At 57.4% G+C, this 13,236-nt stretch overlaps 4 protein-coding genes across 4 annotated transcripts; 1 reads left to right on the top strand and 3 right to left on the bottom strand.

Annotated features, from left to right (window-relative positions):
* Positions 1-196: 196 nt before the first annotated feature.
* Positions 197-4,585, bottom strand: KVR01_008728 (uncharacterized protein). The gene is made up of 3 exons (XM_044793722.1): positions 2,303-4,585; positions 1,076-2,237; positions 197-1,017 (listed from the first exon to the last, which is right to left on the bottom strand). The coding sequence occupies exons 1-3, from the start codon at positions 2,952-2,954 to the stop codon at positions 771-773; spliced, it is 2,061 nt and encodes a 686-aa protein (XP_044642495.1). The 5' UTR covers positions 2,955-4,585; the 3' UTR covers positions 197-770.
* Positions 4,586-4,915: 330 nt separating this feature from the next.
* Positions 4,916-6,751, bottom strand: KVR01_008386 (uncharacterized protein). The gene is made up of 3 exons (XM_044790724.1): positions 6,472-6,751; positions 5,946-6,396; positions 4,916-5,858 (listed from the first exon to the last, which is right to left on the bottom strand). Exons 1-3 carry the CDS (start codon positions 6,472-6,474, stop codon positions 5,428-5,430), a joined length of 885 nt encoding a protein of 294 aa, XP_044642153.1. The 5' UTR covers positions 6,475-6,751; the 3' UTR covers positions 4,916-5,427.
* A 552-nt stretch (positions 6,752-7,303) lies between these two features.
* Positions 7,304-12,944, top strand: KVR01_008460 (uncharacterized protein). Its single transcript, XM_044791328.1, has 3 exons — positions 7,304-9,492; positions 9,550-10,827; positions 10,895-12,944. The coding sequence occupies exons 1-3, from the start codon at positions 8,629-8,631 to the stop codon at positions 11,303-11,305; spliced, it is 2,553 nt and encodes an 850-aa protein (XP_044642227.1). The 5' UTR covers positions 7,304-8,628; the 3' UTR covers positions 11,306-12,944.
* KVR01_008421 (S-formylglutathione hydrolase) lies at positions 11,753-12,628 on the bottom strand (the record flags this gene model as incomplete). The annotated part of the gene is made up of 1 exon (XM_044783930.1): positions 11,753-12,628. One exon carries the CDS (start codon positions 12,626-12,628, stop codon positions 11,753-11,755), a length of 876 nt encoding a protein of 291 aa, XP_044642188.1.
* Positions 12,945-13,236: the final 292 nt, after the last annotated feature.

Here is a 13,236-nt window from a genome sequence, read left to right as displayed (position 1 = left end):
CCCACCGCCTCTGGCAACCTGGAAGGTTATAGTTGAGCTCTTAATGAAGGTGGTTGAATGATTGTTGCTGGGATAAGAGTCTTGACAAAGGAGCCGAAGCAGAATATAAATTGAGTCGAACCCATCTCACCAACGCAAATCATTGTGGACGTCCACGTCGCAACTATCCCTCCCCCACGTCACAGAGAGCAGCACATTTTTGAACAACTTTTGGCATTGAGCTCAGCGAGGGGTACCTTGTCTATCTGTATATAGCCATCCGTGCACACAATAGTAAAACAAGTTCATGATTAGATGAGCTTTATGGATCAAGGCATGGCATGGCCTTTGATCCATCAGTCCAACCCTTCCTTTTCCAACGCCCGAGCACCGTGAACGATGCACACGTAGAATTAGCAAATGCCATCTATCCCAGATTGCGACCCACGATGCTCAGATTGTCCGGCAGAATGTCCTGGACTTGAAAATCTCTATCGTCATGTGAGAGCCCCCGTCGCAACAATGCACATGTAAAATATGCCCGCGACTACCACCAGCAGCCCCACAACCTGCAGAGGAAGAAGAACGATGGCCGCAAGGAACACGACACCAATCTGCCGCATCCGTTCCAGCCGCTTGTCATGTGCAGCAGCCGAGGCCTCGGCCTCTGCCTGCCACCACGGTGCCTTTTCATCCCTACCACCCTGTCCTGCCTGCGTGTCGTCGTCGTGCTCGGAGCAGTCTCCGGTGCTTAAGCACTCGTCGGTGTCGTCGTCTTCCTCGTCCGATTGTCAGGAGAACTGGAACCCGCCGGGGAACCCACGCGCCCGGCCGCCGCCACCGTTGGCGAAAGGGAAGCCGCCGCCTCCAGGGAATCCGCCGCCGCCACCAAAACCTCCACCGCCGCCACCGAAGCCACCTTGTTGGCCCATCATGCTGAAGAGGATGTCAGGGTCGATGCCCATGCCGCCGCCGCCACCGCCGCCGAACATGTCGGACATGTCCAGGTCGTCGCCAGCGTCGTACCGGGCTCGCTTTCTAGTCTAGTGTTAGTATCGTCCACCCCCAAGTCGAGTGGCTTCTGTGGGTCACTTACTGAGGATCGCTCAAGGTCTCATATGCTTCGCTGATATCCTTGAACTTCGCCTCGGCCTCTGCGTTACCGGGGTTCTTGTCGGGGTGGTACTGGATGGCCAGCTTCCGGTAAGCCCTCTTGATTTGGTTGTCGTCAGCATCCTTTGGCACGCCCAAGATCTTGTAGTGATCCTTTCGCTGGCTCTTCTTGAGCTCGATCTCGGCCTTTCGGGCCTCCCTTTGAATCGAAGCGTCTGATGGGTCAGCCTCCGCGAGCGCCTTCCACTCCCGCACCGCGTCCTCCCACTTCTCGGCGCCGCCAAGAGCATTTGCCTTGGTCTTACGGGCCTTGGTATAGCTGGGGTCCAGGCTCAGGGCCTTGTCGCAGTCTGCGATTGCCTCGTCGTACTGTTTGAGCTGTTGGTAGCAGAGCGCGCGGTTCTGCAGGATCTTGGCGTTTGTCGACTTGTTTGCAGGGTCCACGTCCAGAGCCACGGTATACTTGTCGATCGCAGCCTGCCATTGACGGGCCTTGTATGCCGCATTGCCATCCTCCTTGGTCTTGTGCAGATTCCTGATGATCTTGAGCCACTTGATGGCATCCCGGAAATCAGGGTCACAGCTGATGGCCATTTGCAAGACCTTGATGGCCTTCTCGTTCTCGCCTTGCCCGTAGAGCCCGCGGGCTCTCAGGACCAGGGCCTCGGGATCCTGGCTGTTGTTCCTCAGCAGGTTGGTGGCAACATTCTGGGCTTCGCCGAGCGAGTTAACCCCGCCCATCTTGAGATAAGCCTCTCCTCGCATCAGCTGCCACTTGCGCGGCTTCCGGGCCCCGGATCCGAGCAGCCTCTCGGCCATATCAAGAGCATGCAGCACCAGGGAGGGGCCCCGGCCCTCTTCTAGCCCCTGCTGCGCGGATTTGATGTACTGCAGCATCTCCTTTGCCTGTGCCATGTCCTTGGCAGAGGGTGGTGGCCGGATGCGCTGGAACGTAACCATTGCCTCGTCCGGTTGTCCCAGATTGGTGTAGATTCGGGCCAGGCGGAGCAAGATCTTGGGATTGTTGGAGTCCAGGTCGACGGCCCGCTTGCAGTCATCAAGAGCAGATTCAAACTTGCCATCGGCCATGTACGCGGCAGCCCGGTTGCCCAAGTACGTGGCCGAGTCCGGTTGCAGTTCGACGGCTGGGATTTAATTCATTGTCAGTACACCAGGACTTGTCGGGAAACAAGGCCGTGGCCCAACCAACCTTTGGAGTACTCCTCAATGGCCCGCCTGTAGTTTCGTTCCTTGAAGAACTTATTTCCCAGGTTCTTGAACACCTCAGCCTCGTCTGCGGGGGTCGGCGGGGGGCTGTTGGGATCACTCGTGTGCGGGGGCGGAGGAGGAGCATCCTCCGTCTTGGGAGAAGATGACCCATTTGTGGCAGGAGGAGTAGTCTCCTCGGCAGTCTTGTCGGCAGCAGGCGGCGATTCTTGTCGTGGAGGAGACGACGGGGTCGGGGCACTGCTGGGAGGATCAATGTCCATCCTGTCGACCGACTCGCGTGCACTCATGGCTGACAGCCTCGAGAGCCTCCTAATCTCGTCGGGTGGGAGGTTGAGAGGATGCGTGTCAAGGTCGGCCTTCTTCTTTCGAGAAGATGATTTGCCGAGGTCGGACGAAGCTCTAGAAAAGTGCCGGGAGCCGTTGGAACGGTGTTTGGCCTCGCCCGAGGGACTAGTTGGCGTCGCCGGCGAAGCGGGTCGGGCTGACCTCTTGGTGGGCGACGACGATGCAGACTTGGACGGTGACTTTGTGGGCGAGGATGGTTCGGAATGAAAGTAGTCTGCGTCCAAGACGTAGTCGTCGTGGTCGTTGGGGTGGGGCTTCTTGGTAGACTTCTTCCCGAAGAACTTCATTTGAAATAAAGCGGGCTAGGTGAGATAAGCCGGGCTCTATGACTTTTTTTCCCTCTGGCTGACTCTTGGTCCTGAGTACTGGGACAGTACTAGTGCAGCTAGCAAAGCGGCGCTGGGGGGGAAAAAAGTTCTGGATTGGGGTCGCCTGTCCTTTACTCGGTACAGTCTTCCTGTCCTGCCGCAGCCACACAGACGCAGGACTATGCACGCAAATGCGATTTGCAGGGTCAAGCTGGGTTGGCCTGGAGCTCCGACTGTTGCATAAAGTGATAACGGGTGCGGGATGTGAACAAACGTGGGGCGTTCCTTTTTTATTCTGCCTCTGGTCCCCTTGTCGGCCGCTGCTTCAGATGGTGGTGGGTTTGCTGTGGAGTAGCAGCAGCTCCAGTCGATTCTGCCGGATGCTCCGTACACTCGCTCGGATATGTAACGTTCAATGTTGAGATGTGGCGGAACAAAGCAGCTGTTTGCAACGCGCAGTATTTATCTGGGCTTGTGCGCGTTTTGGGCGTTGTCTTGGGCGGTGTGGGATTGGCAAGATCCGGGTTGTACGGAGGACGGTCGCCGTATAAACTCTATCGAGGCCAAGCAGGGCGCAATCAACGTTGAGGGGAGTCCTGTTTACCTGCTCCTCTTCTTCTGCCTCGCCGGGCGGTCAACCTGTCAAAACCAGCAGAGCTATTATGCAAGTACCAAGGGACTCGGTTGATCGAGGACAAGGGTGAGGAGGAGCCGTCGTCGTCGAGGTGGTTTCTGTAGGTTGGCAGAGACGAGGCTGGAGGGAAAGACTGGAGACAGACGAGGGCAGGACCAAAGGCAGGAACAATCGAGGACAGGCCAGAGCAAAGAATATGGGAGGGTTCTGGATTTGTGTGAGAGGAGGCCTGGAGTCTTGGACAGGGCTCTGGGGAGATTTATCAGCTCGCAACCATGTCAACGGAACCGTATCCAGCTGGCCTTGTGCACCGTAGTGGAGGGCCGGACGAGACAAGAAGGTAGAGTGCGTGGCCTCGGGGATTAAACACGCCCCAGCCCAACCTAGCCCAGCACACAGCAGCGGGCATAGCAGGCACATCACAGTCTCGACACGCGCCTCTCCCTCTCCCTCTCCCTCTTTCTCTGCCTGGTAGCAGGAGCAGGCGTGGCAGGTACGGTAAGGCGCACCAGGCCCCTGGCCAGAGACAGGCAGCATCCATTGGCCTCTCGACCGAACTCTGCATTCTACGGTTGATATGCCGCCCAATTGCACCGGGTGTTCCCCCCTCTGCAGGGCCTGCGCGACCACTCAGCGCCAGGTCAACACACGTCAATCGCCGCCCGTTCAACCACCTGGATTTCGAGCCGCACCCAATCGCCGCACGTGTAAACAGACCTGGACCCGCTATTTGGGAGGGGAACTTGCCGTTGCTGCACCTTGACCGTATGTACTGCGAGCACCTAGCAAGCCTAGTTATGTTAGACCAGTCGCCGGGTATGGGGCCGGTCCATCAGGTCCATCAGTCCCCTTTTCTTCTTCTCTGCGGCACCCCTCTGGTCAGTGGTCAGTGGTCAGTGCCTATGGTCACATCTGCCAATAATAAATACCCTTGCAAACGGGCGACCTATATCACTACCCGCGGGCTGGGGAGGCGGGAGCAGCCCGCCCCGGCACAGGCTCCCGCGCAAGAGGGTGGGTGGGGGGAACCGCCCTGGAGGACCCTGGCTTGCCTGGGAACACAAGTAGCAGCTTTGCCTAACCGCATAGGCCTACCACCCAAAGCCGAATTGGCCTAACCGAAGTATTGCCATAAGCGTAAATTGCCTCTTCATTTGTGTCGCCGTAATTCTCGAACCTTCCATGCTGCCCTCCCACCAGCCAACGCCAAAACACAGTGGCTGGTTCTACCCGCCAGCCCGCCTGCCACTGTGAGAGATTTGGGCCACCCAACGGTAGCAACCCTTTCTGCCTGTCTGCCTGTCTGCCTGTCTGCCTGTCAGGTCTGTAATCAAGGACTATGCTGGCAGCTGGCTGGCATGCAGGTTGGCTCTGAACTGCAAACGCTCCCGGTCGCCGCTGTCCTTCAACCCCGTCTAGACTTGCCCGTAGTGCAATGACGCAATGCAGACCCAGCCGTGCAAATCAACCACCAACGTGAGGACCATGTACACAACCCCAAGACAGACAATATTCAATGTACATGCCCGCAGACACAATCCGTACCTTCTGAAAATACACACATATTGGTGGACATTTCCTTTACGCCCAAGATCCGTGATTAGAGGGGCTGAAGGCGTCGGCAACCCCTTCACCAAATGATCTGCAGACATTGTATATACATCGGCTCCTCATGTCTAACCTCATGTTCTGGCAAGAAAGAACACCAGGTCGGACGCATGATCACCAATCGGTCTGCTATTATATTTCGAAATAGTGACAAGCCCACTCAGTTGCCCGGAATCCCATAAGCTATGCATCGTCAATCATCACACATCATCACGCCTTTTCCTCGTCCTCCTCGGCCGCCCCTCCGCTTCCATGGCCTCTACCGGCGATGGAGTTCACGAACTCGTGGTAGCGAAACACTTCGCCCCTCTTGCCAAAGCCTGCTGCACCTCCACCTTTTACCTTGCTTCCAAAGGCCCTCTTCCCGGTGAACCCGCTCATGACCTGGTCAATTTCTGCGGCTGTCAGTGGTCTCTCGCCCGCCTCGGGTGCGGTATGCAGCAGCGCATCCCGAAGCTCCGCCAGGTCGATCTGGCCGCTGTCGTCGTCGTCAAAGGCAGAAAATGCCGAGGCGAGCTCGGCACTGGGGGAGAGCGGCGCAAGGCTGCTGGCCACGTTGTTGAGGAAAGCCGCAAGCGTGATCGTCTGTGGCGCAGAGGAAGGGAAAAAGCTCGACACGTCTGCCGCAGAAGACGGTAGGCCTGGGTCGCCATGAGCTCGCCCGTTAGCAGAATTACAGCCTTGTGCAGCCTCGTGACGAGGCCGCTGCGCCTTGTTGATGGACCTACCGAGCTGGTTCAGCATGTCGGCGACATCCTCCCTGTTCACTGTGCCGTCGCTATCCCTGTCCAGGATCTGGAAGCCCTCGCGCAAGGTCCGCACCTGTGCAGGTTGCAGTTGTGACAATGCGCTGCTATGGCCCGTGATAGATGTGGAGGATGCAGTCGTGACCGGTGCGGGGCGCTGCGCACGTGGTGACCCAAACATCTCTGGTGGTGGTGGTGGCTGCTGTGTACTTGCCGGCCCTCTTGGCGTGAGGCTCTCAGAGGTCCCGGTTGGGGTGGACGCTGCGAATCGCGAGCTACTGTTCGTCTGGCCTGGTCTGGACGGCGATGCTAGCGGTGTGGTGTGTCGGAGCGGCGATGGCGATGCAGGAGACTCGGGTCGTCGAAAGGGAGAGCTGCGAGGAGAACCGTATCCTCCTCCCTGAGATGACTTGAGGTGCCCAGTTGGTAGTGCCTAATAATAACAATGTTGTAAGTATACAAGCAATAGGCACCAAGTGGGGAAGACTCCGTCATGCTTTGCACCCACCATGATGCGGAGCACTGGGCGTAGTGCGGTCGATGGATCTGTGGTTGGGTATCGATAACAGTCAACACGTCGACAGGCGACTCGCTTGGCAGGTTCAGGGATCACGGATCAATTGGACAACGGGGATGTGAAGTTGATGGGTACTGCTTGTTCGTCTGGTGACCTCTCGAGAACCCGGAGGGGCCGATATGAGCTTGTGAGTCGGCCGTGTCGTGCGGGAGGCGCATTCTACAAATGTCAGGTCAATGTCCCTGGTGATGAAATCGGCCCAGGCGGCTGGACGCGAAAAAGCAGGTCAACAAGCTCACCCAGCAACGGGCAGGCTGGGCTGGGCTGGGCTGGCTGGTAAGCGCCGCAGGAGCAGGGCACCCCTGCGTGCTGATGGAGATCTCAGGGCAGGGCCTGCAGCGCATGCAGCGCCCGCTCCCACACCTCGAGGCAGGATTGGCCGTCCAGCTACCTCTTTTCCCCCAAGGCTGTCTCAAAGAGCAGCCGCACAGGCCAGATTCCGAGCAATGCACCGACCGAACAGGGTGAAGGTGCTGCCAGGAAGGGAAAGGCACGGTTTGGGGGCCGCCCGACACACGACCGGAAAGGGCAGCTCTTGCAAGACGTATTGACGGTCCTCCCACAAACCCCTGTCAGGGGAGCAGGCCTGCCAGCCTGCAGGCCTGCAAGCCTCGATAGGGGTCCACCAAGCAAGCCATCAACGTTCCATCTCTTGCGATGAGCGTGAACGGGGAGGGGCGGGGCCGGAAGAGCAAAGAGGCGGAAAAGGACTGGCCTTGAAACACAAGGGCAGGCTTAACCAGAGGACCCAGAGGACCCCAAAGTGCGGGTTGGGTGGGTGTGCTACCTACCTACTTGGTACCTAGCAGAATATGGAGCACTCCGTACATGCTGTAGATACTAGATACCTATTCGTGCCGAGGCCGTGTACTACTAAGAGTAGCAGAGCAGGACGAGGGAGGTGTGCGGCAACCAGAATCCTCCCAAGCCCGCCTTTTTTTCTTTGCATCTCTGTCCCACATCCCACCCAGCCTTAGCCTTGTCTACCGTTCCCTCTCTTCCGTTCTCCGGTCCCTCTACTAGTGGTCAATTATGCTCCTGCTGTAGCAGATCATGTCTCAGTCCGTCCATTCCCTACGCATTGACTCGGCTTGACTTAAAGGCGAGGCCAGTGCTGCCATGCTACTACTCCGTGCCATTGTACAGTAGGAATCCACCGATCGACCACCGACCACCGACCACCGACCTGCACCCACCCTCCTTTGCACACCACCTATCACCTATCAACGCCCCTATACTCCCGAGTCCACTCCTGGACCCTGGCCCTGCGATGTTGGATCCTCAACGCCCGCGCCCTACTACCAATTGCATCCACTTCGCATCCTGAGCCTGAGCCTGAGCCACTCGAACTGGCCCCGAGATCGTCTGAACCCCTCCGCAGGGGAGCCATCGCCCCGGCCGCAAGGCCCCAATTCCTCCTCCTCCCGACTCCTCTTCCTCGGGCATCGAATCGCATTCCACAGCATATCCGGCAGGGCCCAATCGCCAACCCAGAGCCAAAAAGCACTGCACCTTGGGCCGAAACCCGGTGTCCGTGCCGTCCAACTCAGGGACACAAAGACGCAAGGTCGCAAGGACGCAAGGACGCAACGGCGGGTGCATCAGCACGCCTCTTTCAACCCCCCCCCCCCGAAACAAATCTCGGTTCCTCTCCCGCCGGCCTGGTTGTGCAAGCCTCCTGCTGTACGACTCCAGCCATAATCCACATTCCCGCTACGCCATCAACTTCTCGGGATGCGCCTCGCTGGCCCGAGACTCCATTATCCAGTGGCGCCGTCAGACCGAACACACCAGAGTACAAGTCAAGCCAACGGGCTGCTTCCTGTACTTCGCTGAACCATAAGACGAAACGGAACGACGACGGCAGTGCAAACTCTCTCTTGCCAACTGAAGTTCACACTGAAGTTCACACGGCTACACCGCAATATTCTGTACCCATAGTTGCTGACGACTCCGCCTTGCTTTGAGGCCCTAATATCATCGTCAGCCCTACGCCCATGACCAGTCGTCCATACACCGAACTCGACGGTACCTCTCAAACGCGCAACACCGACTGGCCAGGCGGGACCGATTGCCCAGTCAGATATCATGGCATCAGCGCAAACTGCGCTGCCCTACCAAACGCAGAAGCCAGGTCTTAATAATGGGAGCTCCTCGACGGCTGCGCATACGCGAAGGACATCATTGTCGTCATTCCCGCCATCCTCTCGTTCCGGCTCGCAAATGTCACACCATTCAAAACCGTCACGGTCGCCAGTCCCTCCCGGCCCTGGTGCCGGGGGTGTGGTTTCGGAAACAGACCGCACGTCAAATCCCAGCTCCAAGTCCAAGACACCGTCGACAGGCACCGGCGTATCGTCGCAACATTCGTCCCTGTCCGGAAGCAGCGTGGTTCCGATGCCGCGCTACAACTCTGATGCTCACCCCCGGCGGAAAATGAAATCTCAGTATCCGCGAAGCTCCAGCGAGAACCACGTGGAGTATATCTTGGTCGCTTCTTTCGATATCGACCGGGGGCCAATCATGGAGCATCAGTATCCCATGGCCATCACTGGCGACGAGAACATGCTGGCGGAGCTTATGTTGCCGGATGGCGCGCACATGCGGAATCAGGACTGGACGATATTCTTTTTACACAAGGATACGAGCCAAGAGGAGGAAGATGAAGAGAGAGAAGCACGGAGACGGAGGAGGAGATGGAGAAGAAACAAAGCCGCGGGCATCATCGATGAGGCAACAGACGACGATGAGGCCGACGAAGAGCAAGACGACGATGACGACGAATTTGACGATGACGAGTCAACTGATAGTGAGCCTGAGGGAGGCGAAGGGCCGCCTCTGGTCTACGTCCTGAATTTGGTGAACACAAAACAAGACAAGTCCGTCAAGAGAGGCGCAATTGTGAAGGCGATGGCTATCTGCACAAGGCACCCTTTCTTGCATATATATAAGGTTTGTGCTGCTCTGACCTTCAAATGGGGATGTGATGCTGACCCATCATCTTGTCAGCCATTGTTACTGTTGGCTTTGGAGGAATACTTCAAATCGCCAGTGCCTGAGACGCTGTCTATGCTTTACGACTCCGTCAACGCGATGGACCTGTCTCTGATGCCGAAGCTGAGTTTTCTTGAAAGGCAATTGCTGCAGTCCAGTGAGAACAAGGACCTTTTCGTTGAGAAATTCGAACGCATGGTTCAGCAGCGGATCGAACAAGACCAGGACGAAAGCAGCTCAGAACAACCTACAGAACCCGCTGTACAGCCAGCTAAGCGGCCAGAAATACAGCGAGCCGGGACGAAAGCTTTCCTGGAGGGCAAGGCGATGTATTCTGTACCCAGGGACACCCACGAGTTTGAGAGTAAGGTCATGTACAAGGGCATTCCCATTCCGATCAAGGTGCCAGTGGCCGTGATGCCGGAGTCTGTGGGCGACTTTTCCCTCATCAAGTTGATCCAAAACTTCTCGGAACCTCACGGGAAAGCACCGCAGCCATTCCTGCCACATCCACACCTCACCACGAATGGACCTACCACGCATCCCATCATCGTCCTGGCCAACGCTCTTCTGACGCAGAAGAGAGTCATTTTTCTCGGTCATAACATGCCCTCAGGCGAAGTTGCTGAGGCCGTACTAGCCGCCTGCGCCCTTGCCTCTGGCGGTATGTTGAGGGGCTTCACGCGTCATGCGTTTCCTTACACCGATTTGACAAAGATCGATGACCTTCTGAAGGTACCTGGCTTCATCGCGGGTGTTACAAATCCAACCTTCGAACACCATCCGGAGTGGTGGGATCTCCTGTGCGACTTACCAAAGGGCCGCATGACCATCAGCAGCAAAATCGAGCCTGCAGCGGCAACAGAAGGCCTTGCGTATTTTCAGCAGCAGAATCCTTCGTATTCAGGTCTTGTCAACATTTCTAGTTCTACTTCCACCTCTAGCGCGGACTTGACTGGAGATCAGGCGTTCATGACCGATGTTCTAAAAAGCATCGCAGCTCGCCACGGCGAGAGAGTTGTCAGGGCTAAGTGGAGAGACTGGGTGGTCAAGTTCACTCGTGTTGCTGCAGCATTTGAGGAAAGTGTGTACGGAGCGAGTGCGCTGTATATTGGAGGTGACGAGGACGCACAAGGGGGCGCCGTGATCACGTCGAGTTCCGGGGCCAATGGCATCCTGAACGGACATGGGTATGTCTGGCCGGACGAACCATCGAAGTACAAGGAGCTAGCGGGCAACGTCACGAGAATTGAGGGATGGAGGAACACCAGGAGTTATTACAGTTTCATCCAGGTGGGTAGTGAGACCCGAGTGATGAGACCGCCACGGCCGGTTGACAGAGATGCTAACATAAGATTAGGACATGGCAAAGATGTACACGATCAAACCGCTAAAAGGACTGGACCTGCATCACCTCCACGACCGGCTGCGTATGCAGCGTATGACACAATCGCAGACCCGCGAGATCTACCTCGGCTTCGCGAAGTACGTCCGCAGCTACGAAGAAATCTGTCTGCTGCTATCTGTGGCGCCAGAGTCGCACGCCGGACTGTTCTACCTTGCCCTTGGGCTGTTCCACAAGGAGAGAGATGTGCGAATCAAGGTGGCAGAGCTTTTGGATCGGATTGGAGAGCACGGGGCAGGCCAGCACTGGTGGAAGGGGATGAGCCGGTTCGAAAAGCTGGCATACCTCCGGATCAAAAGGGAGTTGGAGGCCGAGGTGAAGGCCAAGACTGGCAGCGCCAGTCCGGTGGAGAAAAGGCTGAGTTAAAATACTTGCTTGCGGATGTTGCCATGATACCCACCGTCGCTTGCGTGGCTGTCGTTACTTGCTTTTCATCACACCACCACCGTCAAAACGTATCGGCTGGGACTGGGTCTGAGAAAAGAAAAGTCGCCAGGTTCGTGGACACGACCTCGCGGATTGCATCTACTTTTGGGAGCTGGGGGCCTTTTGAGATTGTGCGTCTATCATTTCTAGACCATCTCGATGACTTTCGGGCTTGTTCATATTTTGGATTGGATGTATATATACCACCACGCTCGTTCTTAGCGTCGCGTCTCGCATAACCTGATTTTCTTTGCCGCAAGGCAGCCAAATATGGTGCATTCTCCATGGCCTCAAGTAACCAGCCACCTGACCCGGTGTGCAACGTTCCCAAGCCACCCAAGCAGGAGACGTGCCCTACGTTCATGCATACACTATGTACACTTCCGCCTATGCGCCGAGGAATTTGGCGGCGTGGGCGACGTGCTCGTCACTAAAGGTCGACATGAAGAAGTAAGAGTGGTCGTAGTCGGGCTGATAACGCAGGGTGAGGCCATCGAGCCCGGCGTCCTTGACGGCCTTCTCAAAGTTCTCAGGGAGCAGCTGCTTCTGCTTGTAGAAGTTGTCGCCGGTGCCGACGTCGACGAGCATGTTGAGGGGCGCCTTCTTGTCCCAGGCCTTGACCAGCTCGGTGGCGTCGTGCTTGGCCCACTCGGCCTTGTTGTCGTCGCCCAGGTAGCCGGAGAAGGCCTTCTGGCCCCAGGGGCACTCGGAGGGGTTGGCGATGGGCGCGAAGGCCGAGACGGAGCGGTACTTGCCCGGGTGGCGCAGGTACAGGGTCAGGGCGCCGTGGCCGCCCATCGAGTGGCCGGCGATGGACACGCGCGAGCCGTCGAGCTTGCCGCCGAACTCGGAGCTCCCGAACAGGGCGGTGGGCAGCTCCTCGGTCAGGTAGGTCTCCATGCGGTAGTTCTTGTCGTAGGGGGCCTTGACGGCGTCGACGTAGAAGGAGGCGGCCTCGCCAAAGTCGTAGGCGTCCTTCTCGCCGGGCAGGTCGAGCCCGCGGGGGGAGGTGTCTGGGTACAGCACCGCGATGCCGTGCTGCGACGCGCCGTGCTGGAAGAAGCCCTTCTCGGTGCAGTTGTCGGGGGTGCAGGTCAGGCCCGACAGCCAGATCAGTACGGGCACCTTCTTGTTCTCCTTGACGGCCGCGGGGGGCAGGTAGAGGTTCAGGGCCATGGGGGTGCCGGTCGTGGTGGACTGGTGCGAGAGCTTGAGGAGAGTGCCCCCAAAGGAGGCGATGGTGGCTTTTGTCTCGAATGCCATCTTGGTGGTGGTGGTGGTGGTGGTGGGTGATGTTGGTGCTGATGAGGATGAGGGCGAGGTTGTGGTGAAGTGCCGTGCGAGCTGTGAGAGTCTGGAGGTGAAGGTTGGTGTGGTTGGGGAGTGCTGGACGTTTAGATATCTCATCAAGAAACTTGGTGGTGGTCAACTTTCGTTCAATCAATTACGAGATGAGGACGGCTCAATTATATCGGATTGGTATCATGAAGGGAAGCTAGCTTGAAGAGCCCCAAAACTGATTAGCACAACCTGAGGGAGCTGCCCGTCGGGCTTTATTATTGTCCTGCTCTCTCCTCAGGCCAAGCCCCGTCGCCGAGGTTTGCCATTTGGCTCCAAAAACAACCTCCACGATGCCGAGTAAACTCCATGATGTGCCGCCCCTCCACCTTTCGAGACAGCTCCTCTACCCCGCCATCATGACAGGGCCAATGCAGCCGGCCAGCCCCACCTTGCATGGACGTCATCTGTATGCATGACAAGGGGCCGTGTAGCTGTGCTGCTCATCCCTGCACGCTCACTGTCCTGGGTTTATCTTCACCACCCCTGCCTGAGATAGGCTGAGATAGGGAGTACCATCTACAAGTCGTAAG

The sequence above is a fragment of the Diaporthe batatas genome, assembly GCF_019321695.1.
Source record: "Diaporthe batatas strain CRI 302-4 chromosome Unknown Contig00010, whole genome shotgun sequence".
Lineage (NCBI taxonomy): Eukaryota > Fungi > Ascomycota > Sordariomycetes > Diaporthales > Diaporthaceae > Diaporthe > Diaporthe batatas.
This window is presented reverse-complemented; position numbering and strand designations above follow the sequence as displayed.

What these genes read in the sequence shown, in the direction of transcription:
- KVR01_008728 (XM_044793722.1), bottom strand. Translation starts at nt 2,954, where the DNA reads ATGAAGTTCTTCGGGAAGAAGTCTACCAAGAAGCCCCACCCCAACGAC. An exon ending in CATTGAGGAGTACTCCAAAG is followed by an intron (nt 2,238 to 2,302) that starts GTTGGTTGGGCC and finishes ATTAAATCCCAG; the next exon opens with CCGTCGAACTGCAACCGGAC. An exon ending in GAGACCTTGAGCGATCCTCA is followed by an intron (nt 1,018 to 1,075) that starts GTAAGTGACCCA and finishes ACACTAGACTAG; the next exon opens with AAAGCGAGCCCGGTACGACG.
- KVR01_008386 (XM_044790724.1), bottom strand. An exon ending in CGACATGCTGAACCAGCTCG is followed by an intron (nt 5,859 to 5,945) that starts GTAGGTCCATCA and finishes ATGGCGACCCAG; the next exon opens with GCCTACCGTCTTCTGCGGCA.
- KVR01_008460 (XM_044791328.1), top strand. Translation starts at nt 8,629, where the DNA reads ATGGCATCAGCGCAAACTGCGCTGCCCTACCAAACGCAGAAGCCAGGT. An exon ending in CTTTCTTGCATATATATAAG is followed by an intron (nt 9,493 to 9,549) that starts GTTTGTGCTGCT and finishes TCATCTTGTCAG; the next exon opens with CCATTGTTACTGTTGGCTTT. An exon ending in GTTATTACAGTTTCATCCAG is followed by an intron (nt 10,828 to 10,894) that starts GTGGGTAGTGAG and finishes ACATAAGATTAG; the next exon opens with GACATGGCAAAGATGTACAC.